At 59.5% G+C, this 27928-nt stretch overlaps 1 protein-coding gene across 1 annotated transcript; it reads right to left on the bottom strand.

The window, feature by feature from the left end:
- Positions 1-312: 312 nt before the first annotated feature.
- On the bottom strand, positions 313-27928 carry TMCC2 (transmembrane and coiled-coil domain family 2). Its single transcript, XM_059831187.1, has 5 exons — positions 27764-27928; positions 18848-19354; positions 1786-2720; positions 1312-1447; positions 313-709 (listed from the first exon to the last, which is right to left on the bottom strand). Exons 1-5 carry the CDS (start codon positions 27926-27928, stop codon positions 398-400), a joined length of 2055 nt encoding a protein of 684 aa, XP_059687170.1. The 3' UTR covers positions 313-397.

The following is a 27928-nucleotide window of genomic DNA, read 5'->3' as shown; positions in this document are numbered from 1 at the left end:
TCCCAGAGCTGGGTTTCATCCAGCTCAATCCTTCTCACTGACAGAAGAGCTCTGCAGAAGACCTCCTTCCCACAGACTTTCAGAACAGGATCACATTTAAAAACCAACCCAAAAACCCTAGAAAAACCCAGCGCCCCATAAATTACCAGTTTCTTCCAAAACTCCTCTTCATTCCCCATCCCACCCTCCCCAAACATCCTAGAGGACCGACAGATCCCAGCTCCGACATGCCACGCTCTGAGCAATCGCTGCTGGCTGCAGCGAGGATGGAGGGCCGGGAAAGCAACCAAACTGAGCGTGTGAGGAAACAACGCGAAGGCTTTGGACCACCGTCCCCCCGGCCCTCTCCTCTGCGGGAAATGGAAAGCCCCCGGGGCCGCAGCAGCTGGGCTGCGGATCAGCTGGGGAGCAGGACATGCTCCAGAAAGTAGGTGATGGAGTCCCAGTGCTTCCAGAGGAAGAAGAGGAAGAGGACAAGCAGGGCGGTGCTGAGGATGCGCATGCGGGTCTTCATGAGCGGGGTGATGAAGTTGGCGATGGTGGAGACGAAGACGAGCAGCACAGCCATCAGGGCCAGGATGACGTTGATGAACTTGCCCAGCAGCGCTCGGGCGTTGGCGTTCTCCACCCCTTCCAGCTGCACCACCTGCTGCTGCTGCTGCTGCAGCTCCAGCTTGGTCACCCGCGTCAGGCAGGACTCCACTGCCTCCTGCAAGGGACAGCACATCAGGGCCGGCCACCGGCTCCGGGGATGCCCCATGAGGGCTTTCAGTACTTGTCCCGCGCTCTGAGACCTTGCTGCTGGGAAGTTTTGCTTGCACAGCTCTGATGGGTGCAGGACCTTGTGACAGTGACCGCCCCAGCTGGAAAGGGGTTTCCCTCTGCAAACTCCTGGCCCCTGCGATGTGCAAGGCGTGCCCGTCCCGCTCTGCCTGTGCTGGGGAAGGTCTTGGTGCGGGGAGTACCTACTGCAGCAGGGGAGATGACCCAAACCGGGACGGTGGGGACTATGTGTTGGCCCACATGTGGCTCATAACAGCCCAGCGCTGCAACCATCTATCCGGAGCCTTGCCCTGTCTTGAGCACCTGGGGACTTTAGCACAGCGGGGACTCACTGGGGCACAGACAGGGATTTTGGGGACATGGCTTAGTTACCTGCTCTTTGCTGTGACAGCATCACAGTGAGGACCTCATCTGGAGGGTGCTAGAAAAAGGGATCCCCCTTGCCCACCCTGTTTCCCAGCTCAGGGTCCCTCCCTCGCTCCATGGATGGAGGGTGCAGTGGGGGGCTGAGCCTTCACGCTCCCCTACCTGGATGTCCCGTGCCCTCTCGTAGGACTGGTAGGCCACCTTCTCCTCCATGCTGGCCAGCTCCTGCTTCAGGTTGGTCATTTCGTTCTGGTGCAGCTCGGTGAGGTCGTTCAGCTGCTCCTCCAGGCGCTCATACCTGCGCACGGGGGGTGGATGGGCGCTGGGGCGGGCAGGTCCCCCCATGGACCCCCCTGCCCTCCTTCCCCTGGCACTGGGGAAACCACCCGGCCCCTCCGACCCACCCCGCTCCTGCCTGTAGCTGCTTACGGCTGCCAAAGGGAAAGCATTGCATGATCCTTCACGGGAGCGGTGCTGCCGAGGGGTCTGGCAGCGAGGAAGGCAGTGGGGACTGCAGCTCCCCACGTCCCTGGCATGCAGGGCTTAGCTGGACAAGCCCAGGATGGTGGCCTCGTGGTCCCCGAAGAGCCACCCAGGGTGACACGTGCTGCCACCCCGGCATGTACCCATCCCTACCTGTACCGCTCCTCTTGCAAGCACTGTGTCATGTAGGTGTAATCCCGCTGCAGCTGGGCCTTGAGGTCCTCCATGGAGTCCTCCAGGTGCGACTGGCTGTCCTTGATCTCCCGGAGCTCCTCCAGGATGGTGTCAAAGTTATTGTGGTGGCTGTCCAGCGTGTTGGACTTGGGGCTCCCCAAGCCGCCGGGTCCTGCCCCTGAGTTGCTGCCACCAGCCGAGCCGGAGGTGGCACTGGAGCACTCGTCGTCGCTGCCATACTTGGGGCTGGAGACCAGGGTGGCACTGCCGCTGAGAGCCCGTGAAGCCTCCTCCGGGTGCCCATCGTCCAACGTGTCCTTCAGGTGGGCGATGTTGTCTGCGCTGCCAAACTTGTTCCGGATGAGGCTGGCGAACTCCCGGGGCTTGGAGACCACGGCGGTGTGGGTGGCCTGGGACAGACCTGAGAGCCCTCCCTTGACACCCTCCACCACGCCGCCGCCAAAGCCGCTGATGCTGGAGCGAACGTTGGCGCCCACGTCCTTGAGACCCTGGTGCATGTCCCGGAAGACATCCTTGGGCTGCCGGGAAGGGCCGTTCTGCTCAATCTCCTTCAGCTTCTTGTGGTAGTGCTCCAACTTCTTGTGCAGCTGCGCGATGGTCTGCGCCGACTTCTGGTTCTTCTTCTCGAAAACCTGCTTGATGCGGGAGGCTTGCTGCTTGTCTGCATTGTTGGCCAGCTTCAGGTACTCGGCCACATTGTCATCCCGAGCCTCCTGCTCGATCTTGATCTGCTCGGTGATCTTGAGGATCTTCTGGTGCAGGTGCTCGATGGCGGCTTTCGTCCTGTGAGGGTCAGGGGTGCCATCGGGGACATCCAGGCAGACGGTGCCGTCAGCGTCGCCGTGCCCGGCGGTGGAGGGCAGGTTGAGCGCGGTCACGTCCCCCTTGTCCAGCTGCGAGCAAAGAGAGAGGAGCGTGATGCTCACCGGAGGGAGCGAACAATGCCCAGGCAGCCCCTGGGAAGGGGGAAGGAGAGGACCGGGGGGGTGGGCAGAAGAGGGAGAGGGAGGCAAGAGCTGGGCAGGAGAATAGTTAACCAGAGCAATAGCGAGGAGCTGTTTTTCTTCCAGCTGCTTAAGCATTTCCCAGCCATACCACTACTGCTGGCATCCCAGGAATAAGCCAATTACAGGGTGCAGCAACAAAATAGGTAGGGGTTTGGGGCTGGTTTTGGCCAATTGCTTTCAGCAAGGAGCATCCGCCGCTGCGAGCTCGACTCTGACTTTCTGCCCTCACCCTGCGCAGAGACGGGCACCCACGTTTCCGGGCTGCTGGACACCCAGCGCCAGCCAGGGAAAAAGGAGCGAGGAGCTAAAACTGGAACCCATCAACAAATCTTCCACCAAGCCAGCAGTGAGAGCAGGGATTGAGCAACCCGGAGGTATTTTAGTCTTGTTTTCAGCCTTTGGCTTTTAGCCTAGATGCGCACAGGAGTTTTTCAGCTGAAGAGAAACTCTGCCGTAACCCCAATTTACAGCTTACTCAGGAGCGGCTCCTGATCCCCAGAGAGCAGCTGGCTGCAGGTGCAGGGATTCCTTTGCTTTCTTTTCCAAGGTTTCTCACCCGGCAATGCCGGACCCTTCTGCAAACGCAAGCTGCCACCTAGAAAGTTCGGACACATACTGATTTCCATTTTACGGATGGAAAAATTGGAGCATTGGGAGAGGAAATCACTTGCCTGAGGCCACACTTAAAATCACTGGCAGAGCCTGGACTGCAACCCATGGTCCTGCCTCACGCTCTCCAACCCAGGCACGCTGCTTTGCCACTTGAAAAAAAAAAAATCCCTAAATCTTTCCAGTTGCTGGGTTTTATATGCAGATTCTTATGCAAATATCAGTGGTTGTATAAATGGCTCCTGGCTTCTAATTAAGAGCTGCTTGAAAGTTAAATACTGTTGGCAGACCTGAATAATTTCTAATTTCCATCACACTTGCCCCGAATGACCCTTTAATAGGGATAATGCTGCGAGATCATTACTTAGGAGTGTGTTATCACCAGGAAATGCCTTGCGCGGGAGGGAGGAATGTTCTCAAGATGCTGCTTATAAACACTCCCGTCTGTAGCAGGTCCCGCGCGGGGCTTGGAAAAGCAGGGGCAAACGCTGCCCTCCTGTTATTTACTTGCATCTCCTCTTTCCCCACGCTGCTGTCCTGCTGGGAGCCCGGGGGTGCTGGTTCTTCATGCGGGGGTCTCCATGCAGGGGTCTCGGCCTCCTGGGAGGCAGAAGCAGACAACCACAAGCTCGGTGGGAGCATCCCCCAGCTCCCTCTCTCTCCATTGCAGCAGAGCTACTGTAATATGGGGCAGGGGCTGGAGGATGAGAGCAAAGGGGTAACCCAGTAGCCCCCAACCTGCAGGCAGAGATGGGGCAGAGTTGGGAGCTGGATCAGCACTTTTTTTTTTTAAAAAATAATGCCCAACAAACCTGCGGTGTTTTCAGACCCCACTGCCAGGCTATTCTTAGCCGCTCGGCCAGGCTGGGCCCTCCAGCTGCCCTGCGAAGGGTTTTGCTTCGGTTTCTTATCAAGGGGCAGAAATTAGAAGCAGCAGGAAACAGACTTTTTGCCCCGATACCCAATTCTCTGTACAGGAAGGGACAAACCGGCCGTAGAAAAGGAAAGGGCAGCCTCGGAGATGCCAAAATGGGAAACCCCAACTGGACCAGTGAAGGGGAGAAGTTGCTCAAACTTTATTTCCAACGAGGGAAAGGTTTGGGAATCACCCAAACCTTTGCCCCTGCGATGCCAATCTTTTGGATTTATTTGTGGGAGTATGCTGGGGAGCGCCGGGGGAAGGGGGGGCAGGATGGGTGGTGAACGGCATGGATCCGATGCTGCCCAGCCGTGCTGACGTGGCTGGGGTGAAATCCTTTCCCCAAGCACCACTGAAAGCTCTGCTCTCGCTCAGACACAGGGCACATCATATGAAAGCCACATCAGGTTATTGCTTTGAAAACAACAACCAAAAAAAAGACAATACCAATCTCTGCAGTATTAACAGACAGTGCCTGCTAAATCCCAGCAAGCCTAAATGACTGTGCAGTGGATTTAACCGGGGGATTAGTAAAAGCTGCACTTTCCCTACATGCAGGAAACCTTCTGGTAGGCACATCAGAATGAAAGTGCTGTTTTCCAGCACTTGTTTTCCAGGCGGGCTCGGAGGGGAGAGCAGGGGCTGTTGTGGGATGCGGGAGGAATGCAGGATGCAGGAAGAAGAATTATTCTTATCAACGGAGTTCAACCCAGGAGAGCTGAGATATGCAAAAGGCTCAAGCTAATAAGCTGAGCAAACAGTACTTAGAGGGCCACGGCCAGGCACAATTATGCAATGCTGGTTTATTTGCTGCTGCGGGTTTGATGGAAGAAAGCCCACGTGGCAGGTGAGGAGCTCGGGGCCCAGCAGCTCGCTCGTGGCCGCGTCCCCAGCGCGGGGCTGTGGGTCTCCCGGCACACCCACGGCTGGAAGGGATTTAAACCCATTCTTAAGAAATTGCACAATTATTGCAAAGTTCAGAAGAAAACTCTCAAGACACTTACTCATGCCCTGAACTATGCTGTTTTCCATACCCTATAGCATACTAGGAAGCGCAGTGGATGAGCTAACGCCGTGGCTCCTGCTGCATCGACCCCGAGCGAGGACTTTCACTACAAAGTGTGACCGTGGTTTCCAGCTGAAATACAACATGGGGACGAAACGGCTGTGGGAAGGAACACATGCACCTTCAAGCATGGAAAAAATAAGTAGCACCGAGCTGTCGAGGGATGCTGGCATGCAGCGCAGACCTGAGGAGCTGCTGCACTGATCCGGCAGCTTCGCAGTGCAGGTGACACTGTGCCCCACCAGCGTGGCCCTTGGTGGCCATGGAAAGCCACGAGGGAGAGGCCATGGCTGGCAGAGAAATGCAGGTGGGCAGTGGACGTGGGGAGGTTGATTTTGGGGCAGTCATTAAATGTGGGTGCTTCCATGGCCCCTCTTCCTCAGAGCACGTTATCAGCGTAATTCGGGACAGGATCTGTCCTGCGAGTTGGTGATTGCGATTAGCCCAGCATTACAGGGGATGCTCTGGGTGTCCCCAGTCCCGTCCCCGTCCCCACGTGCGTTCGCAGCCCCGTGCCTCCCGGAACGGAGCCGCTATTCCCACCAGACCGCGTTACCCACCCCAGGCGTTGAAAATAGAAGCAGGAGCCCTGACTCACACTTCCCACCCTCCTTTCAAGCCTGCAGTGGAGACCGAAGCAGGCAGCCCTGTGTCCCCCTCCGCGCCCTGCCTGCCCTGCCTGCCGCCCGCTCCCGCGTCGCCCCTGGACGGACACGACCGGCCGGCAGCAGCTGCCTCCGCTAATTTACCAGCCTGAGAATAATTTTTCTTACATAATGTAGGGAGGCACATTAAGGGTTTCAGCTCACAGCGGAGCTTCCCACCCCATCTTTGCTGTACCGGCATGGATGATGCCGGTGGGTTTCATTCACCGAGCGCCAGAAACGGAGGTACCGAAAGCCCCTGCGGGTCTCTCTGCCCATCGCCATCCTCCCCTCGGTCTTATTCTAACCCCAACAGCTGCTGGGACCTACCTCCATCGCGGGCAGGGCTCCGGTCCCCCAGGGCTAGTCGGCGTGGGCTGCTCGGCCACGTCCCCGCAGCATCCCGGAGCCCGGCAGCGATGCGCGGGCAGCGCTGGCTGCCATGGCAGGGTGCCTGGCCGGGGGAAAGCGGCAGCTGACGGCAGCAAAGTTTCAGGGGGAGCAGCAGGGAGAGAGGGAGGAGGAGAGCCCTCCCGCAGACCCCCGTCAGGGCTGGCCCCGCGTCCCCGGGCGCTTCCCGAACGCGCAGGGACTGAGCCGATGGGTGCAGCGGGATTGCCGACTCAGGAAATCTGCCGGAGCTGTTTACAGCTCTCAGCGACTGGAGCTTTCAGGGCTGTAATGCAAACCCCCCCTCGTCCCTGTGGCGGGATATTCACACGCCTCCAGCCCCATACGCTGCCTGTGCCCTGACGCAGGGGGTCGGGACGGGCCGCTGTCATCTGCTGTGTCACATACCAGGACATAAAGCCCGGGAGAGGCAGGGGGAGGCACGCAGAACACAAAGAGCTGGGCAGCTTGAGGGAGCTAAAAGCCAGGAATCAGCCACTTGTGCCAGGACCAGATGGTGTCTTGGCCCACGCCGTGCACTGGGATGGACCCGGATCCAGCCCGCTCACGCCACGGAGAGCGATGGGGAAGGTTGCACCAACCCGATTCTGCCACGGGAGAACACGCAATGCACAGAAAACACATCCAGCCAACTGACCAGATAGAAGTGTTTGAGACTTCACGTGCAATTAAAAAGATATGAAATGGGACATCCGAAAAGCAAGCAGGGACGACAGCAGGCTCTGGTTCTGTAGAAGCCAGTGGCAGTCTGGAGTCACCCCCAGGTGCTGCATTTACGCCGGGGCCAGCGGAGCTGGTGAGGGGCCAAAGCGAAAGTCCTGGGCGAGAAAGGAGACCCGGAGCTTGGGCATCTGATTCAGCCCAAACCCGTGGGGTTGCACAGAGCAGGGTTCACGCGGGCAGCACTGCAGGATCAGGCCCGGATCAGAGCGACTGAGGGAAGCAGAATTCAAGCCCACAGCCTTACGCTGTGCCAGACCAAAGCCCTCAGTGTGCCCTGCTGATGCTGAAACCTCAAACCAACCGTGGCCGCAGACCAGAGCATCTGTGCAGCCGCAGACAACAGGCTAAACCAGAAAGGTTCATTTGCAGCTCTCTGGTTTAGTTCTTTCTCAAAAAAAGGCAATAAGACAACAACAGCTTAGGAAGTATTTTCAGCCACACAATTGTACAGGCCGGACCGATGAGTTGATCGTGACCTAGATGCATGTTTAATGGGGAAGACCGTGCTGCTCCCACAGCTGAGACAAGCCAAGCACTGCTCAGCCTCACACTTCCCATCATCTCTCGGGCTGTCCCAACGTCCGTCCGTGCCCTGGAAGCGTAACCTGCCGCGTCGGAGCGGCTCTGGGTGCAACGCTGCACCTCTGAGCTACTCCGTGGTGCAGAGCCAGCCCAGCCCAGCCAGCACAGCCCGCGCTGGAGCTGGCCCTGCCCAGGTTTAGCAGCTGGGGCAGGCAGCACAAAAATCAACCTGACCTGGCACGGATGGATTTGAAAGGTTCAGTTCGACAGCTCCACAAAAGCACCATGCCCAGGTCTCGGTCCCTCCGTATCGCGCAAACGTGAGCTCCCCTGAAGCTCCCCACGGACACCACCCTTGCCGCAGCGGCGAAGCCTCCCTGCGGAAACACTTCCCTTCCAGCAGACATCAGCTCTGACGGGTCTGGGGCAGGGGCTGCCCCGGGCTGCCTGCGCTGCCGGGCTGCGGGAATGCATGTGGCTGCAGATAAGCTGACCAGTGTGACAGGAGAAAATGGGCACAGAAGCAGCAGCCTCCGCTTGAGCTGCTCTGAGCTGGGAATGTGTTTCCTTGAATCACCCCATCCTTTAGCCTGGCACTGCTGGACCCTCCCGGACTAATTCCAGTGCCGATGCCCACACTCTCAGCTCTCCGTGCACCACTGGGTGCCGGGAGCAGGGAGGAGAAAGAGCCGGAGCAGCCCATCATGGACCGATCTGTGATGCGAGGCTGCCAAAGCTGATTCAACACCAATAACTAAAATCCTTGGCCACTTCTAGCCCAAGCTCCCACCACTGCGGCACCAACACCGTGCACGGCACCCTGCCCAGGGCATCCCCAGCGATGCCGCTGGACCTGGCAGATGTTTATATGAGACGGTGCTTGGGAACAAGGGACAGGCTGAATCGACCATGCAGCTCAGCTCGCCAGTGCTGGCTTCCCAAACTGGACTTGGCTGTTGGCCCCGTGGTGGGGAAGCAGCGCTGGAGGGACCCGGCTGGTCCCTGCACCCCAACCTGGGGATCGCACAGCCCCATGCTGACCTGAGCATCCCCACAGGCCACATAACCCCTATGGGAGCTGCTTCTACACACGGAGCCGTCAGCAGCTCCCATGTTTCTCGGTCTGTCCTCTCGGGAGGACAGGATATTGTAGGCAAAAGCCTCCCCTCCCCATCTGGCTGTGAGTTTGCGTGAGCAACCTTTGTGCATGTCAGCACTGAGCCCCTTCCCTGCACACTCGCCCAGCATTGGCGGGCACTGGCAGCGGGCACTGGCAGCCATACCGAAAGGCACAGAGAAGAGCAGGTTCCCCAGTAAGTTAAACCCACCAGGAGCAGAAACCAGCTGTGCCTACCGTACGGTGCTCAGCCGCGCCGGGGAAGGGCGAGGAAGGAGCAGAGTTTCCTCCTGGTGCTGCACCAACGCTCCAGAGACGTGGGGTATGGCCGGACCCTGTGGGCAATGCTGCAATGCTGCCCACGGGAACCAGTGCTGGCTGCACACACGGCTCCTTGCCGGTGTGGGTAGGAGCATCGTGTCTCCCACGGGCAGGTGCCACTCGTCGTCTGTCCCTCCAATCCCACCGCGCTGCCCCAGCGAGGGTGGATTTTGCAGCCTGGCCAAGCCCTGGGCTGTGGATGCCTCCGGGCATGACACAGCGCAGATTACTGAGGGACGTTCATCTTTGATTTAACATCTCTCATAGCATCACTTCTCTTTTTAGCCCAGGAGCCAGAGGTCACTTCCCATCACTCTTCTGCCACCTCAGCAGGGCAGGAAAAATCCCCAGCTGCACGGGACACTCTGGAAAACACCCTCCTGCTCTGAGCTCTGCTTTCCATTTCCTTCGTCGGAAGCGCTGGGGCTGGCCCTGAAGCCCGTCTGCTCCCCGCCGGCCGCTCGCAGCCATGCTGCAGGCAGCCGAGGGAAGCGGCTTTTGGGGCTGCCAGGCACAGCCCCGCTTCTGTGCTGCGACTCGGTCCTCCCAGCCTGTGGTTAACTGTAATGCCCCCTCCCCGAGCCCCCAACACCTCCTGCCAGCTCACAGCGCCCCGCAAACCCTGCCTGACCTGCCAGGCTGGCCCTGGCTGCGGGGAAGGATGGAGGAACACAGATTTCCCCAGAGGAGGCTCAAGAAGTGAGGACTTGATAAACGCCAGGATGCTCAGGATGAGACTTCGCAGGCAGCCCGCTGCAACGAGACCTGGAGAGCATTTTTTTATTTATCGGGGACCTCAGGCAGCTTGATTCAAAGGAAACTGCCTGTTCTCAGCTCCCCAGCACAAGGGGAAGGTTAGGGTTAGCAAATAATTGCAGAAGCAAGAATGTCTCCTATTAATGCCCCAGCAAAGCAAGGTGGAGCAGCGGTGCAGCATCTCCCCTCCCGAGGGCACAGCCTCCCTTCCACGCAACGCAAAAACCCCGCCGGCACAGGAAAAGTGGGGGTTTTGCAAGGAAATTACCCGAAAGGTTGGTGCCAGACTCTCCTTCATCCTTAGCGCCAGCTCTGTTTTAGGAGATTTAGTCCGCTGCTTAGAAAGCGGCAGCTATGTTTTTCAGGCCTGCCTGTGAGAGGCAAATTTAAAAAGAAATAAACCCCAGCTGCCATGCAAAGGAAATCCCTGGATAGACATGAAATCGCAGCACATTCAGTGTGTGCCCGTGCTGAGTGGTGCAGAATCTGGCCCTGAATGCCCACAAAGTCCCGGTCCGAGCATCCCAACCAAGAGACAGGTCACCGAGCAATGCAACACAAACACATGGCAAATTCTGGACTTGGGCTCTGCCTTCGCTGGCCGGCACGGGCGGCAGCTGGGGCTGGGCTTAGCGGCAATGCACAGGCCCTGAGCTTAGCACAGAGAAGCGGGTACTAAAAAAAGGAGGAAGACCAGCCGAGCTGCACTAGAGTGTCCTCGACCAGGCTGGGAAAGCTGCGTACGGATTATCGGGAGCCAGGATGCTGATACAGGTGAAGATCTGCAAAGTCCACCGCTCCTTAGCCTCACGTTCCCAAGTGCATTTGGTGTGCAAAGCAAGTGGCTCCTTGGCTAAGACCTTAACCCTTGCAAGCAGCGGCCACACAGAGCCCAGCAGCAGCCTGACCTTCGCCTGCAGGTACCACATCGCTCCTCACCTCTTGTTCCTGGACATCCCGAGTCCTTGCCTCGCTGGTGCCTAGGGGCAGGAAGGAGAGCAGAGGGGGGTACTTACAAAGACACCCAGCAGAGAATTTAAGAGCAATATCCTTTTCCCGGGACAGGAGTCGGGAGGATGCGGTTCCGGCATGAGGATGCCCTGGTCAATCCTGCAAAGTGCCTCGCCGGTGCTCCGCAGGGCGGCCAGATCCTCTCCCTCTGTCATGGCTGCAGTTAAGGAGTGGAAGGGGCAGAGGATCGTACGACGAGTGTTTGCAGAGGAGGCACTACGAGGCTCTGAGGCAGCCAAGAACAAGCAGCACAGGCTGGCGAGCAGGGAGGGAGCCTGGGGGAGCGGGAACAGGCTGGGTGCCGCAGGGGCCGGTCCCGCTCCTCCAACTGTGCTGGGAGAACAAACAGCACCGCCAAGCGCTGCCTGGCCGGGCTGCCTTCCGAACGATGCAGAGAATAAACAAACGAGCCGGCGGTTCCCCAGTCTGAGCTGGGATGGTGCCACCATCCCACGAGGCTCTTGGTGGCAGCAGGCAGGGAGTGTGCTCCTGCATGGAAGGCAGCTGCGTGGGTACGGATGAGCAGATCCCTGGGGTGGTGGGGATCCGTCCCCGGTGCCTGCCCTGGGCTCGGGGAGTCCCTGTGCCTCTGTGCCCAGCCACACCATGCGGACCCCAGCATTTCCTAATTCAACACCACATCCTCCGGGTTGGGGACTGTCCCTTGTGCCCTGGGCTCGCAGGTCACTGGGAGGGACACCTCTGCAGAGATGATTCAATGACCATCTTTCACGGGTGAAGCTATTCAGGGTTCTGTGTACGCTTGGAGAATCTTCAAAAAATTCCTGCTGTTGTTTTTACTGGAGGGAGTAACCCCAGGAGCTCCAGCAATGGTGCTGCTATTTCGCTTGCTGGGTGAGACAGCACTAAAACCCCCATCAGCACCCCGGCCCATGCTGCAGCTGGGTTTCGACGCCTCTAAGGGGGTGCTTGTGCAGCTGTGGGGGGATTTTCGGCAGCTTATGTAGGCAGGGTTTGAGGGGGAAGGCAGGGAGAGGCAGAGCCGCAGGGCAAGGAGCCCGGCACTGTCAGAGTCACAAGGCAGGACCCTGCTTTGCTCACCCTGACGCAGGAGCCAAATCCTGCTTTCAGCTACAACCCAGCCGCCTGCCCGCGGTGGTAGGGGATGGGCAGGAGAGATGGGGGCATGGACGTAAATCCTTGCTCCCCCAATCCTGCCCTGTCCGCCCTGGGCATCCACCCCGCACACCAGCTGCCCGCTCCATCCAAATCCCCCGGGGGCAGGCGGCAAGGCAGCGTTCATGGTGCCTGCCTGTTGGGGAGCGGGAGCTGCTGGTGGGCTGCAAACAACAGCCATATGTCAACGAAGGCTGAGGAACACGATGTCTTTTGCTAGGGGGTGAATCAGTACAAGAGTCTGATATTCTTCTTCTCCTGAATTAATTAAGCAGCAATCTCGGGTATCTTTGTCTTCACAGCTATTATCTGCTTTTCCCAAAGTGCTCCTCAAAGCACCATCCCAATGGGAGTGAGGGAATGAGTTCCCACCACCACCCTGCACTCACACTCTCATTCCCCTGTGACACGCGAGGGAACGGAGGCAGAGAGGTGGGAGCCAGCCCAGACACGAGTACTCTCGCACATCCAGTTTCATGATGCCCAGTTTGCAGCGGAGGTCAGCAGCTCCCCCCCAAAACCCCTGGCACTTGTATGGTCTCCGCACACCGGTGCTCCCTGCGTCGCCTCCTCGGGACCCTGTCCGGATGCCAGGGGGATGCCCGGCCGTGGGGCTGCAGGGAGGGCAGCTTTACACCACCGTTCCACCTATTCACTTTCGCAGTCACTGCTGGCCTATTTTAGCTCCTTCCTCTGGGATTTTAACACCAGAACTCGCCTGGAGTTTGGGTGGGAGTGGAGCATGTGCTTTGCCTCCCTCAGCAAATCCTCCTAAAGAGATGCAAGAGACTTCACCCAACGCATGGAAATGTTGGCCCTGGTTCCCACCTGGGGAAACTGAGGCAGAGAGTGAGGGGAAACCCCTGCCTGGGTTAGACATGTGGGGACAGCAACCAAAGCAGTGAGACTTGAAGGTCCTGCATCCCCTCAGCTCCTGCCAGCTCCTCGGGGATCCTTAGGTGCTCAGCACCTCCAGAAAGCAGGCTACCTGTTCAGGAGCTCAGCTTCAAGCTTCTGGTTTTAGGATTGCTGGCCCCAGCTCCACAAAATTCCCATCAAAAGTGAGTTTTAGGGGCAGCAAAGTGCTCACCAGCATCCCACCATCTGAGCCACCACAGCGCGCGACCTCCCTTGCCACCACCACGTCCTCACCCACTGTGGGGAGAAAGGATACTCAAGAAGCATGTTGGAGCAAACCCAGCTTCCTACCGGCAAGTCCCCGGCCCTGGGGTATCTCCCTTCCAAGCTGGAGCCAGGCTGGGGCTGCTCAGCACCCTGACGGGCCGTGCCGGCCCTGGGGGGTCCCAGCTGGGCTGCGCAGAGTCCCCATCCCTGTCCCCATCCCAGTTATTGACTGGGACCAGTTCTGGGTAAGCAGAGCCATAGGAGGCGAGAAACCACGTCCCCGCCCTGAAACCGAAGGCGGTTGGATGCCGGTGGGGCCAGAGGGAGCCGGGGCTGAGCTGGACGCGCTGCAGCCAGAAAGCAGATGCCTGCGCAGGGGAGATGAACTTCCCCGACGGCCCCAAGCTGCCGGGGCGAGGGCTGAGCCATCCCACAGCCTCCTTTGGATGGCCACTGCTCATCCAAACCACTCCATGCCCATGGGCCACAGCCGCCCCTGGGGTGGATGCTCAGAAACTGCGGGTTTCTCCCTGCTGACTATAATCCCTCTCGCCCTGATATAGCCACTGACCCGGTGGGCATCTAACTTTAGCGGGATGAATCCTGCCCCGTGTTCGGAGTGCTGCTGCCCTTGAGGCAGCAGGATGGCGGGGATGGGGTCGTAAGGACAGGTCCCCCCCAGGGTGCCGCAGACCACCTCCCGCCGAGACTGGGCAGGCGGCAGGGGAGTGGAGGGGGAGATGGGAGCGGGGAAACGGCCCACTCGGGCTACGAGCTCATAAATAAGGGTGGCTCGTAGCCGCTCAGCAGCCGGCCTGGCCCACGAGCCCAAAGCTGAGCCGTGGCACGGAGTCCCCCTGCTCCCCCCCGTCCCTCCCCCGTGCCTCACGGGAGAAGCATCCGCGCCGGAGGGCCAGGGCGGCGGCGGGGGGGGCACGGGGGCCGCGGGCAGCGGCGGCAGCTGGTGCTGTCACTTGCCGAGGGCCGCCGAGGGCAGGCGGGCAGGGAGCCCGGCCGGGGACCGGCCCCTCGCACCCCTCGGGGGATGCTCCGCGGCTCCGAGCCGCGCTGCCGACCGGGGCTGAGCACTTGCACTCGTGACACTTGTGAGCGGATCCCTCTGGGATGCCGGGGAGCAGCCGGCTGGGGCGTGAGCACAGACAGACGGACGGACAGACACCCGCGCACGGCGGTGCGGTAACGCCGCCCTCTAACGGCCACCGGCGCCGCATCCCGCCCGCTCGCCCCCCCCCCGCCGCTGCTCGGTGGGGGTTGCGGGGGCTCGGAGGGACCCCGAGGCCCCGGTGCGACGCGGGGGCTCACCTGGACGTGGACCATCCCGCAGTCCCCGCAGGCGTCCGTGCAGCTCCCCGGCAGCACCAGGCACAAAACCCCGCGGCCAGCCCGCTCCAGCTCCCGCCGCCCCAGCGGGGCCGGGGACGCGGGTCCCCCCGGGATGCTCTGCCCCGCCAGCACCGGCGCTCGGCTGACCCCCCCGCCGCCGGGGATCGGGGTCTGCGGGGACACCCCACAGCTGCCGGGGCCGGGGCCTCGGCGGCCGCCCCACTCGGTAATGCCCGTCCGCCCGCCTCTCCCAGCAGCCGCTGGCGGGTCACCAGGAGGAGATTAGTGAGATGAGGAGAAGGCTCTCCAGCACGCTCCCATCGCCACGCGCGGCCCCTGCCCGCAGCCTCCTCCTGCCCCAACCGTGCTGCTGCCACCACCGCTGTCACACGTGCCACCGTGCCCGCAAGCAGGCACATCCTCCTGTGAAACGCCAACACCGGCCACGTGCTCCCTCGGACACACCGACACCAACGTACACCCCAAATACACCACCTCGCTTTGGCTGGGCAAGCCAGCCACGCACGTGGGATGTGTGGGAGAGCGGACGCTTGAAATCCAGCGGTGCTCCTGGCCGTTGGTACCCACAGCCCCGGAGAAGCGGCTATCCCAGCCCGCCCGATGGGCTCACCAGTGAGCAGAGATCCATGTTCACAGAATCACAGAATCACTAAGGTTGGAAAAGACCTGTAAGATCATCAAGTCCAACCATCAACCAAAAAAAAAAACACCAAACCCACCATGTCCACTAAACCATGTCCCACAATGCCTCGTCCACACGTTCCTTGAACACCTCCAGTGATGGTGACTCCACCACTTCCCTGGGCAGCTTATTCCAGTGTCTCACCACTCTCTCAGTAAAGAGATTTTTCCTAATATCCAGCCTAAACCTCCCCTGGCGCAACTTGAGGCCATTCCCTCTGGTCCTGTCACTTGTCACTTGGGAGAAGAGACCAACACCCACCTCACCACAACCCCCTTTCAGGTAGTTGTAGAGAGCGATGAGGTCTCCCCTCAGCCTCCTCTTCTCCAGACTGAACAACCCCAGTTCCCTCAGCCGCTCCTCATCAGACTTGTGCTCCAGATCCCTCACCAGCTCCGTTGCCCTTCTCTGGACACGCTCCAGCACCTCAATGTCCTTCTTGGAGTGAGGGGCCCAAAACTGAACACAGCATTCGAGGTGCAGCCGAGTACAGGGGCATGATCACCTCCCTGCTCCCGCTGGCCACACCATTTCTGATACAGGCCAGGATGCTGTTGGCCTTCTCGGCCACCTGGGCACACTGCTGGCTCATCTTCAGCTGGCTGTCAATCAACACCCCCAGGTCCTTTTCTGCCGGGCAGCTTTCCAGCCACTCGTCCCCAAGCCTGTAGCATTGCATGGGGTTGTTGTGACCCAAGTGCAGGACCCGGCACTTGGCCTTGTTGAACTTCATCCAATTGGCCTTGGCCCATCCATCCAGCCTGTCCAGATCCCTCTGATGTTAGGGCAAAGCAGAGAGCACAAGCCCCATGGGCACGCATGGCACGGCTGCGGTTCTCAGAGCAGAGTCAACGGGCAAAAACACCAGTCCCAAGCTGTGTGCAATTGCCAGTGGGATGCAGGGGACGTCCAGGCTGTCACACTGTCGTCCCATATCCCACCCTCACCGGGAGCTGCTCTTTGCACGCACAAGGTGGGCAGAGCACAGCGGGGAACACTGGCAGGGGGAGAATCCACGAACATGTGTGCTCCAGGTGGGCATCACCCCATTAAGCAAAACCTTGTCCCCAGCTTGGTCCCCAGCGTGTGGTGTGGGGACAGCCCCCCAGCCCCAGCTGGGGGTTACCGCTCGGCGACGCTCCCTGCGACGGGCAGCTGTGCCGGGGCACGGGGCAGCTGCGGGTGCAGGCAGCGCGCAGGCAGCGCAGGGGCAGGCGAGGGCATCTCTCCGATTACACCGCGAGTCCCAGCCAGAACCAGCGCCCAGCACCGAATGCCCAGACTGTGCCATAGTCCCACTCGGCTCCTCCAGCCACCCTGTCTGCTCCCTGCGGCCGCAGCGCCCTGGCAGCTGCCTCTTGGGGGGACTTAGGGGGTGCAGGGGGGAGGAACCATGTGTGCCCGGCCCCAGTGGGGCGGAGGGTGGCCCAGGGCTGGCAGGGACCGCAGGGTGAGGAACCGGTGCAGGTGAAGGTAGGAAAGGGAAAACTGCAGGAACCTAATTAAGAAAAAAAAAGGAAAAAAATAATCAATAGCTGTTCAAAAAGCGCTTGCTGAGGCTGAGCGGTCCCACGAGGGATTAATCCAGCGTGCGCTCGGGCTGTTACACAACGGATGGAAAATTCAGCATGAAATTTCTGGGGAAAAACCGGCTCTTTCACAGGGGCCCTGTGCACCCCTGGGGCGACGGCTTCCAAGCTGAGGGTGAAACAGGGAGGAGGCAGAGACGTCTGACCCTGGCGGGACAGGGCAGAGGCGATGCGAAGCAATTGCTGGCCCAAAGCCCTGGTGCAAACCTGCCTGCCAGCATCCGGCGGAGCCGTGCTGGGTATGCTCCAGCCCAGGGCATGGCAGCACCAGCCGTCCCTGTGGAAGAGGAGCCGGTTTGCTGCGGGCAGGAGGCTGGGTTTCCTGAGGGCTACGGAAAAATAACACGGCATGAGAATATCACATAGCTCTTCTTTCTCTAAATAGGTTATTTTTCCACTGCCTCACAAAGGCCCCAGTATCGCCTCTCTTCTTATTACTCTTTGTGTCGTATGCAGTTAATTATTCATCCCCTTTCTGTGCTTTTCATGCTGCCCCGTGAACGGACACAGACCCGCTCTGCTCTCGCCTCCCACCGGGTGCTTCTGTCCCGGTGCGAACCGCTTTGGCTCTAAGCTTCGGCCGTAACCCCAGAGGGCTCAGCGGGACCGGGCTCCTTGCAAGGCCGATGCCACCGGCCAGATGGAAGAAATTTTGGCTGCAGATGCCCAAATTAACAACCCGAATGGCTCCTGGCCCTGCTTGGGCACTTGGTCCTGGTGCGGCGTGGGGACTGCCAGGGAAGGGTCGGGGTGCCCTGATTTGCACACAGTAAAGGGGGGAGAGTAGGACCTGGGCAGCTGTTCTTGCAGATACAATAACGTGTTTATCCTCTGGGACCAGATTCCCACGTCCCGGCGGTGGCCCCGTCCCCGCACGGCTGTGGCAGGGGAGCAGAGCTGGCACCCGCTGCAAGCTGCGAGTGTCAGCTGCTGCTCCGCGCTGAAACAGCCGAAAGAAAACAGAAAGAAAAAGTATCTGGTTGATCCTCTTTCCATTAGCTCAGAGGGCAACAGAAGTCTCCAGGTCAGATTTCCCTCTCGGAGACTCGGTGCCAAGCAGAGAGGAGTGGCTGGGGGGATGCGTGGGAAGCATTGCCCCCAGCCCCTGCACCCGCTGGGTCTCACTGCTTGGGGGGAGCGCATGGACCTGGCACCCCCGCTGCCATCCCACCCCAGCAGCTCTGCCCAGCCACTGCCACCCTATTACACAGCTCTTCCTGTAAAAGCCACCCAGCCGCCCACCCAAGAGCCCCCACGGGGTGCCGGAGTCTGCCTGGCCATCTCCCCACCCCAAGCCCTACCACTTTGACAATTCACTGCTGGCATTTTCAGGTAAATTAAGGAAAAAAGAGGATGCATCTAGCCCTCAGGGCTGCAGAGAGTGGTTTTAGAGTGTGACACCCCCCAAGCTCCAAAGGCCAAGGAGAGAAGCCAACACGGAGAATCCCACTGGCACATGGAGCACCTCTCACCGCCTGCACTGTGCCCTCAGCGTGTTGTGCTGCCGTGCCAATCTCAGCTGTTTCACAATTAACGGGGCTAAACGCTAGATGGAAATACCATCCTCTCCATTAGCTCTGCACACAGAGGTTTAAAGATCACTTCAATTGGACCAATTTGCAGCCGCCCAGCCGAACCCTTGTAGACGCCCGGCGCTGGGTTGCCCGGGATCCCCTCTGACCCCACACCGTGGGTCCCACCCCACTGGCACAGAGCTCTTGCCAGCTCCCTGTCTCTCTCCCTCAAATCCCACTCTCAGAATCGGACCAGGGCCTGTCCCTGTCTTCACCTCCCCACGAGAGGAGCATCAACCCCAGCAGCCTCCAGACCCGACTCGCTCCCGGGAAGGGGCTGCCGTTTGCCGTCCTGCACCCAGTGCCACCAGTGCTGCCCTGCGGGATGGTCTCCTGCCGACAGCATTTTGGGGTGCTCTGCACCCAGTCCTGCCCTGGCCCCCCAGGGTGGGCTCGTGCCCCCCCCAGGCTGCCCAGAGATGTCCCCGCGGCTCAGCCCTACCTTATCTGCCAGGCACTCGGTGTCCTCGGTGAGCAGGTAGACGGCCCCGCTCTCGGCCAGGAGGATGGCAGTGTCGGTGGTGGAGGAGGACCTGGGGCGGCCCTGGTGCTGATGCAGGATGGCGGTGAGGCTGCTGTCCTGGGGAGCCTTGCGGACGAGGTGGGGGCTCCCTTTCTGGGGCTCCAGCGAGCCACTCTTGGCCCGCCGGCTGCCGCTGTGCAGGCTGGTGCCGCGCTTGATGGAGGGGCGAGAGCGGATCTGCTGCAGCACCCGGTTGAAGGCGGTGGGACGCGCCGGGAGGTCGTGCAGGGACATGGCGTAGGAGACACGGTGCATCTCCGGAGACCGCTCCTTCTCGTCGGGGGAGTCGTGGTCAGACATGCCATAGTGCGGCGGCAGCGAGTCCTGTGAGTTCTGGTGCTCCCGCTCCCGTGACCGCCGGCGGCTGTGGAAAAGGTGCTTCAGGCCATGGCCAAACATGGACCCTTCGGACAGCTGCTGGATTTTCTGCAGGAGAGGAGAGAAACAATCCCTGTTACTGTCAGGAAGGGATGGCATCATCCCACTTTGGCACACACAGCTCTGGTGGACGGTGCCCACGCTAACACTGAACTGAAACGCAAAGCTTAAGGGATTAAAGAGCTTCTGGAGGGCTCTGGGGACCCCACACCAGCCCAAAGGGATCTGCGAAAGGGAACAAGCCCTACTGCCAGCACTGGTCTTCATACCCATGGAAAAGTATTAAACATTTGTGGCAATTTGATGGCACGCAGGGCTGAGCACGGTAGCTCAGGACGACTCAGGTATGCAGCTCCAACAGCATTCCCCACACGGAGGGAGGTCTCCGATGAGCGCTGGCTACCCCTGAAAGGGGCAAGAGGAGCAGAAAGACCCTTCAGAGCGATGGAGGGAGGAGGGTTCCTGCTGCAGCCACTTCCATGCGCTGCGCAGAGACTCCGACCCTGTGGGCGGGGGGGACGGAGCAGCCTTTTCCTTAGCCGGAAAAGCCAGGGTTACTCCCAGCCTTGGAGCCTCGGCCCCCAACGTGCTGCCAAGGGCCACCTGCTCTCCCAAACGTGCTCCAGGAAGGATCGGGGAGGGCTCTTCCCCGGGGGACTTTCCACAACCTCCGAGCACAGCACGGACGAGGCTGGCCTCACTTACGGGGGTGAAATCGCAGCTCGTGGCCCAGTGCCACCAAATCCAGTCCCCACTGGGCAGCAACTGGTTTCCAGCAGAAGATGGGGATATGCCACTCCCCCGGGTACCCCCAGGTCTTCCTCTCCCAGGGGGCTGAGACTCACGTTCCCACAGAGCACACAGCCTTTCTTGTGCCAGCTCCTGGGAATCGGTGTGGACGCTAGCCACAGCGAAGTCATGCAATATGGATGGTGGAACAGATCGTGCTCTTGATTAGAGCTGGGTCAGCCCCGAGCACTTTCCCCGCAGTCACTGGAATGCCCAGATTTGCATCCACGGGAGATTTTGGCTGGGTGCCCTCCGCAGTCCCCTGCGCGTGGTCAACCAGGGGCAGCAACTTCCAGCATCTGCAAAGGGCTCAGCTGATCCCAGATCCCTGGTCCGTTGCTGCTCTCAGGCAGCAAGTAAACTATCTTAGGACACCAAAAGATCCTCTCGCCTCCCAAAGCAGCCTCAGCTCCCAGGAACGCAGCAGATCACAAGGCACGAGTCTGCCCTGTTGCTCTCCGTCTCTATTTTGGAGTTAAGCCGAGCACCCTACCTTTGAGGACGACAGTCCTGACCCTGCTGACGTTCAGGGGCATTTCAGCACTGATTTACTGGGGCTGGGATTCTCCCCAGGGATGCTGGTTCCAGTAACTGCAGCGCTGCCGTTTACTCACGCTTGAAAACCAGCGGGAAGCGGGCTCCAAACCGGGAGCTACTTATAGCCCCAGTGGACACTTGGCAAAAGCCCCGGCATTTAGAAAAGCAGCGATGTTTGAGACATGACCTCCAGGAGCTGTAGACTGTGGAGGATTTCATCACTGTGCAAAAAGGACTCCTTCTCCTAAAAATCCCAGACATTAAAGTCACAAGGTCCAAATCCATAAGAGCCTAATTCTCATCGCACCTGTAATATTGACAAGGAATCAGCAATTAGATCCCGTGTCACTAAACACTATAGGCAAAGCCTTTAATCCCTCTGCTATCCGTTCATAATGAAAATTTCTATCCTTTTGGTTTTTCCTAGGAAATATATAATAAATCTACGGTGCCAAATTGCTACTTCAGGAAATAGTGTTTTAAATTTTATTCTATTTATAGAGTCTCTATGGAAACAGAGACAGCATTAGATAGGTAATAACTATAAGCCCACAGATTTCTGCCACCAAGGGCACGGCATACCCTCGGATGCACAGTTAGCCCTTTAGAAGGTCTCAGTGAAAAGAAACAACCAACTCCCTTCCTTGAGGGTAATGAAAACAAAGTAAAAGCGAAGCTGGCAATAAAGGAGAGGACTTTTGCCAGCACCAGCGTGGAGGTGGAAGCCAGCCGCCCTCAGGGGCTTCTTGGCCCGGCAGCTCCATCTGATAGAAATTCACCTTTTAAAAGAAACCCTCCTCAGGCCCTTTCCAAGTTTTCCTGAAAGAACCGTTCCTGGGCTCTGCAGGTAGGGCTCCGGGTGGGACAGTAAGGGATCTGCATGGGAAAAAGGGGAAAGAAAGCAAAAAGGAATCCCAGTCCTCCTGTCCTGGGCTTGAACCCCCAGCAGCTGGACGGCTTGTCAAGCTAAAGGCTTGTCTGCATTAAAGAGCGGTTGGGAGTGGTCACCACGAACAAGCCATTCTGCAACTGTTATTGCAGAGAATTTGCTGATGTAAAAACTCTGTTTTCTTATGTTACTCCGGAATATTATTGCACTTCCAGAGCAGAGGCATTTTTCTGGCACGAAACTACTCGTGGCTCAGAACAGAGCGTCTGCACGGGCTATTTTGGAACAGGCGTTGCTTAATAACTGATGCAATGGATATGGAGATTAATTTCTCAGTGTAGACAGCTGCAAAACACTAAGATTAATACAAAAATATCTTTTATTTCTTTGGTCTTTTTCATTAATGCAGCCAGGGTCTCCTGCTCGGTGGCGGGGACTTGTTTCTGTGGAATTCAAAGGAGCAGATCCTGCATCACATCCTCTGTAAGTGGATCGGTTCTTGCCGGCTGCGGCGGGGTCAAGCCCAAGGCACACGGTTTGGCTGAGCACAGCTCTGGGCTGACCACGGTCGCACACTCTGCCTCCTCTTACGTGTTTATCCACTGCTGGAAACTAGTCGCTAAAATGTGAGAAGCCAGGAGGGGGCTGCACGAACCCCCCCTTGTACCCAAGCCCACAGCCCTGCCTGCACTGAGAGCAGAGTCTTGGCCCTGCGGGGACACCGCGGGGACACGCCATGCCTGGCCAAGAGCCAAAGAACCCCATTTTAACCCAAACCAACATATCTTGCAGGAAGACAGTGACTTGGATGACTGTTTTGTCTGGGACTCTGCTCTTTGGCAATGTCCCATGGGAGAGCCAGGCGCTGCCCTTGCCCGTGGTGGCAGGGACGCGTGTCCCTCCCTGCCTCTCGGGCCATGCCGGGCTCTCCAGGGCCGGTGTTCCTGCTGCTGCCAAACGGCCACACAGCCTGAAACCTCCCAGTCCCTCACTAAAGGGTTTTCCAGCTCTGCCCCGACATCCAAAACTCTTACTCAGCTTTCAGACGCGCAAGAAGAGGATCTTTTTGCCATGACCTTATAGCACAGCCACATGCTGCGAAGTCCTGCTCAATTATTATTATTATTATTAATTATTTATATCCCTGGCCCGCCCAGAGGCTCCAGCCAAGACTCTGCAGCCCTTTGGAGGCCTTGCACAGACGCAGTGGAAGGCTGTCCCGTCCCACCCCACCGCACAGCTCTGCGTATTTTAAGGTGTGGGGGGAGCCCCCCCCAGCGGGCAGGGACAGGGAATGAGCCACTGAGCAGCTCGCAGCCCCGCAAAGAGCAGCAGGACCCCGGGAGGTCCTGCTCACCCCCGCACAGGGTTTCTAGTCCTCCTGCTGCTTTCTCCAGCTGATGCTCCTATGGGTCCCCAGCAAGGGGGTCCTACCACCACCCCGCACCCCACGGCCAGCAGCCAGGCTGGGGACTGGGGGCAGAGTTGTCCCTGTGGGGTGGCAGCCAGCCCAGCTGCCCCTCACATCCCTATCTCACACCAGCATCCCTAGGCCCCGTTTTGCCGCTCCTCCCGCTGCCGCAAACGCCAAGGAAAACGTATAGATGTTCTAAAATGGAAAATAAAGCACTCCCCCACACACGCTTCTCCTCCCGGGTACAGGATGAGAGAACAAACATGTGACAAAATGTTAGTCATGTTGTTTAATGCACTACCAAAACGCTGTAGTGACACGCAGCTCCTTAAACGCTCTCCGGAATAACATCTGCGGAGCCGGCACTGGCTGCCCCGGTGTGGCTCCGGCCGGGGGGGCTGCGGACCCCTGCAAGCTCCTGGCCTCAGGTGGAATTTGCAGGGCGAGATGTCTGCTGCTGGTGCCCAGAGGAGCCAGATGTGCTCCCGGGGAATAACACATCGAGCGGCAGCCCACGACTGCTTCTCCCACGGCTGTCACCTCTGCGTCTCCTGAACTGACTGTGGGAATGCTGAGAGCTGAAATTTCATGGGAAGCGAGGATGGAGACCCTGGGGGGTCAGATCTGGTGGGGCTGGGACCGTCGGCAGCTGGGCACGGAGCGCCTGGCCTCAGCCGAGCGGCCCACGCCAGTATGTCTGCTGGGAAGCACGGCGCAGCTCCCGGGAGGGCAGCGCACCCCGGGGCCTCGGCTCTCACCCCTCCACTGCGCCTGGCACAAACCCCGGGGAAACAAACCCCTGTCCTTCTGGCCACAGCCTGCCCCGGGAGGATGCTCTCCTCTCCCTGCGGGGCCAGGGGGTGCCGGTGTGCGGCTCCGCAGCAGTGAGAGCGGGTACCCACTGGGGTCCCTGCCAGCAGCCCAAGAGCTTTTGATGAGCGATGCCCCGGGGAGATGATGGATGCGGCCGCTCCGGGGACCACGCTGCTCCTGCTCGAGCTGCTTGACAACAGCTCCATCCCACTAACCGCAGGGGAGCCGGCTCACCTTGGCAGTGTCCTTTCAAGACCAAAATATGCCTGGAAAATTGTTCGTGCGAGGGATTAAATATAAATGTACCTGAGGGTTTAGAATAGGGGCTGGCGACCTTTACGGAGCGGAGTTGTCCTCCGCATCCTCCCTGCAGCGAGCAGCCTGCACAGGCACTGCTATGGGGGGGGGGGCTCTGAACCGCACCAGGGGGTCTCCACCCCCAGACCCATCCCCTTGTAGCGAGGGACCTTCGAAAAAATTAAACTAGCTGAGTTTGACCTGCTGTGAGTAAATGGGAGGTTAATGCTTCACCCCGTCCCCTCCAGCCACCCCTGTCCCAACCCCAGTGCTCAGGACCTGCCCTGGGGACTGCACGTCCCATGGTGGGACCTCCCCTTGTCCTTCATCTCCCTCCTCCCCAGGAGGTGTTCCCCAGCTCCAGGAGAGGCTCCCCAGCTCCAGGAAGCCCAGGGGAAGCTTTCTGTCCACGGATGTGGGGTTTGGATCAGGCCCTGGGAAGAGGGAAGGGCTCAGGTCAGTGCCTCTGGACTCCTGCTGATCTTGGCTTTCGGGTTCAAAGGAGGGAAAGGCGGGAGCCATGAAGACCAAGATCGTGAAACTAGAGATGGAAACGATGTCAGGCTTCAACTTTCAGCCCTTGGCCAGATCAGCCCATTTGGGAAAATACATATATATAGAGAGACCCAGCGAAAACACTCGGCTCTGAGAGGCTCAGGGGAAGTGGGAGTGGGACCAAGCAGTGAACGCCTTGGCGGTGGGACGCCCCGGGCACCCCGGCAGCTGTGAAAGGCTGGATGTCTCCTTCTGCAGTGTTTTGTATGGATCCAGTCACTCTGCTGCAGAGCGCAGAAATCCCTGCCACCCAACATATTTTTGAGCAGAACTGTGTGTCATGCATCTGCTTTGCTCCTTGCCAGAACTTTTTTTTTTTTTTTCCCCTCTTTTCCCCTAATGGAGCCCTCGCTCTCGGCACAGGAGCTGGAGTCGGGGCTGGAGAACGGAGAGCTGCCGCGGATCTGCCGGGTTTAGGGGATGGAGACGACCCAAGGCAGCCTGTTTTTTCCAGGTTGCCAGCTCAAATCCATCTTCAGCTGGCAGCAAACAAAAGTTTACATCTGATGCTTGTCCACTGTCCACAGGGAGATGAATCTGTGGGTCCTGGTGCGTGGCACCATGCCAGCCTGGGGACAGCAGAGGAGCCATGGACCAGCTTGTTGGAACCCACCCCACCGCGGTGAATGCAGAGCAGGGAGAGCAGCTCCGGGGGGGGTTTGGGGCAGGAAAACTCTAAGACTATATTAACGATGCCACTAATTGTAGCAACATGAGGCGGCGTGGCTGAGTCGGTGGTGTCTGTGGCAGGGCCAGGCAGAGCGCCCAGCTCTGCCGCGGAAGCTGTGGGCAGCACCGAGATGCAATTTTTCATGCGTTCTGCCTGGCGAAGCAAGTTTGAGGATTCACTCCATGCAGGCAATTAATTGCTGAGCTACAAATGCGTTAAAGGTGAGCATCATGAAGCAAACCTGCATTATGGTATCATACTTGCATCAATAAAATCAATGGGCGTTTGGCCACTGCTGTTGCTGCGAGATGGACCGGGCTGCAGACCAGGCTGAGCTCCAGCCCGGAGCTGGATGTGCCAACCAAGGAACGCTTGGCCTGGTGGCCATCCCCACCGTAAGCTGCGGCTCCTTTTGCCCCACGCTCCCACCCCTTTCTGACTCACGGTGCAGGTGAAAAGGGCCCCGGGTGGGATGGAGAGAGGCTGGGGGATGATGCGGGTGAGAAGCACCGCCTTGGCCAAGTCAAGTCAAGCCTCCTCGAGGTAAGGGTGTCCCACCCCACCAAGCGTGGCCCCGAGCACCACATCCCCATGGACGTGCCTTGCCCTGGCATGGGGCTCTCCCCTCCAGCTGTTTTTAGGGCAGCAGCAGCTGTACATCACATCAGCAAAGCCAAAACGGCCTCAGGAGCAGGAGCTGCTGCTCGGACAGCGAGGAAAAGGCACCACGTGTCACAGCAAGCAGCGTCCTGCAACCATGGGGCTTCTTGTGCTTAAAGGAGCCGAGTTCTCCTACGGGAATGGGGGTTTTTATTTCCTGGCTGCCTTTCTGGAAGGGATGCATGCAGGCAGGGCAGCAGCCTGGCAGTCCTGGCTGTGCTTCCCAGCTCCCGCATGACCTTGACTGTGACGTTAAGACCTTCTAGGCCAAGCGGCAGGCTAGGGTGCTCCACAACAAGGGTCTCCGTCCTGGATGCCAGGCTGCCCCTGGGTGACCAGGGACATTTTCCACTTTTGTCCAGGTCTTTTTGAAACCAAAGAGTGGAAGCAGCACCTCTGTACCGCCATGGCACAACTGCCACGGTGCTTTTGACAGCACTGCCATGAGCACTCTCTGCCCACGGCCGCAACATGCTGCAGTGCCTGAAAACACCGAAGTTACAAGCAGGGAATTCATCTCTGCAAAATAAAACCCCACTGTGTCCATGCCAGCGGGACCCTGTTGAACGGCTGGGGGTCGAGCTGCTCCGCTTCCACACCCGTAGGATATTTCTGCCCAATTTCACCCGGGACCGTCCCGTCCTGCCTGCCCACATCTCTGCCTGTGCCCTGCCGCTGGGGACCGGCTCCCTTCCCTCCCGCAGCGCTGCAGTGCCGCGTAACTTGTTTTCCTCATTAGCCGGACACAGCCCGAAGGCACAGGAGGAGCAGCCTGAGGGCCATTTAGACACCGGCGTTTCCCGGCTGCCGCAGCACTAATCCTGTCAGAGCGTGGCTGGCAGTCCCCCGAGCATCTCCCCCACGCTCAACGCTGGGGTGACTCCAGCAGTTATTTACCGGGGTCTGCTCAGCCCCTCAGCAGTGGTAGAGCCCTGTTACCCCAAAAAAGCCTGCTCGGGTGATGGCAACATGCTCCAGACCTGCCCCGGGGTGCGACCCCCGTGCCTGCAGCCCCCATGCCAAGGGCGGGTGGTGTCACCAGGGTCCTCCCGCCTCTCCCACCACCGCCCTCGGTGGCCAGGCTGCAGCAGGGCCACGGCCTCAGCGGTGCCCAGCCCTGTGCGTGCTTGGGCAAGCCCACCAGCGAGGCGTCTCGACGCTGGGAGGTGGCCCACTGTGGGGGCACCCACACCCCAGGGATGTACCCTCCCCTGGGAGCATCCCCAGTGGAGGAGCATCCCCGATCTGGGCGCATGCCAACCTGGGACCTCTTCATCCTGGGACCACCCCAATCCTGGGACCATCCCCAGCCCGGGACCATCCCCATCCTGGGACCATCCTCATCCCGGGACCATCCTCATCCCGAGACCATCCCCAGCCCGGGACCATCCCCATCCTGGGACCATCCTCATCCCGGGACCATCCTCATCCCGAGACCATCCCCATCCCGGGACCATCCCCATCCTGGGACCATCCTCATCCTGGGACCATCCTCATCCCGAGACCATCCCCATCCCGGGACCATCCCCATCCCGGGTCCATCCTCATCCCGGGACCATCCCCAGCCTGGGACCATCCTCATCCTCCAAGGTCACACCTGTAGCAGCCCAGGGTGTGGGGATGGGGGTACCCCACCAAAACGTACATCCCACCGGTAACCCCGCTGGGTGCTCACCCCACCGGTAACCCCAACCGTAACGCCACAGGGAGCTTGCCCGATTGGTAACCCCACTGTTGACCCTAAGGGATCCTCACCCCTCCGGTGACCCCACCGGGATGCTCGCCCCACCGCCAACCCACCGGCACCCGCCGGCCGGTGCCACCGCGGCTCACCTTCAGGTCGGGGGGCTTGGTGCGCGGCGGCGGGACAGCGCCCGCCTCGGGGGCCGCCGCCGCCTCCCCGGGCTTGGCCTCCATGGCGGCGGGGCCGGGCGGCTCCCCCGTGGCGCCGGGGTCCTCCTCGGGCTGCCGCAGCTCGTCCGACCGGCACCGCTTCAT

Source organism: Gavia stellata, chromosome 30 (assembly GCF_030936135.1).
Source record: "Gavia stellata isolate bGavSte3 chromosome 30, bGavSte3.hap2, whole genome shotgun sequence".
Lineage (NCBI taxonomy): Eukaryota > Metazoa > Chordata > Aves > Gaviiformes > Gaviidae > Gavia > Gavia stellata.
This window is presented reverse-complemented; position numbering and strand designations above follow the sequence as displayed.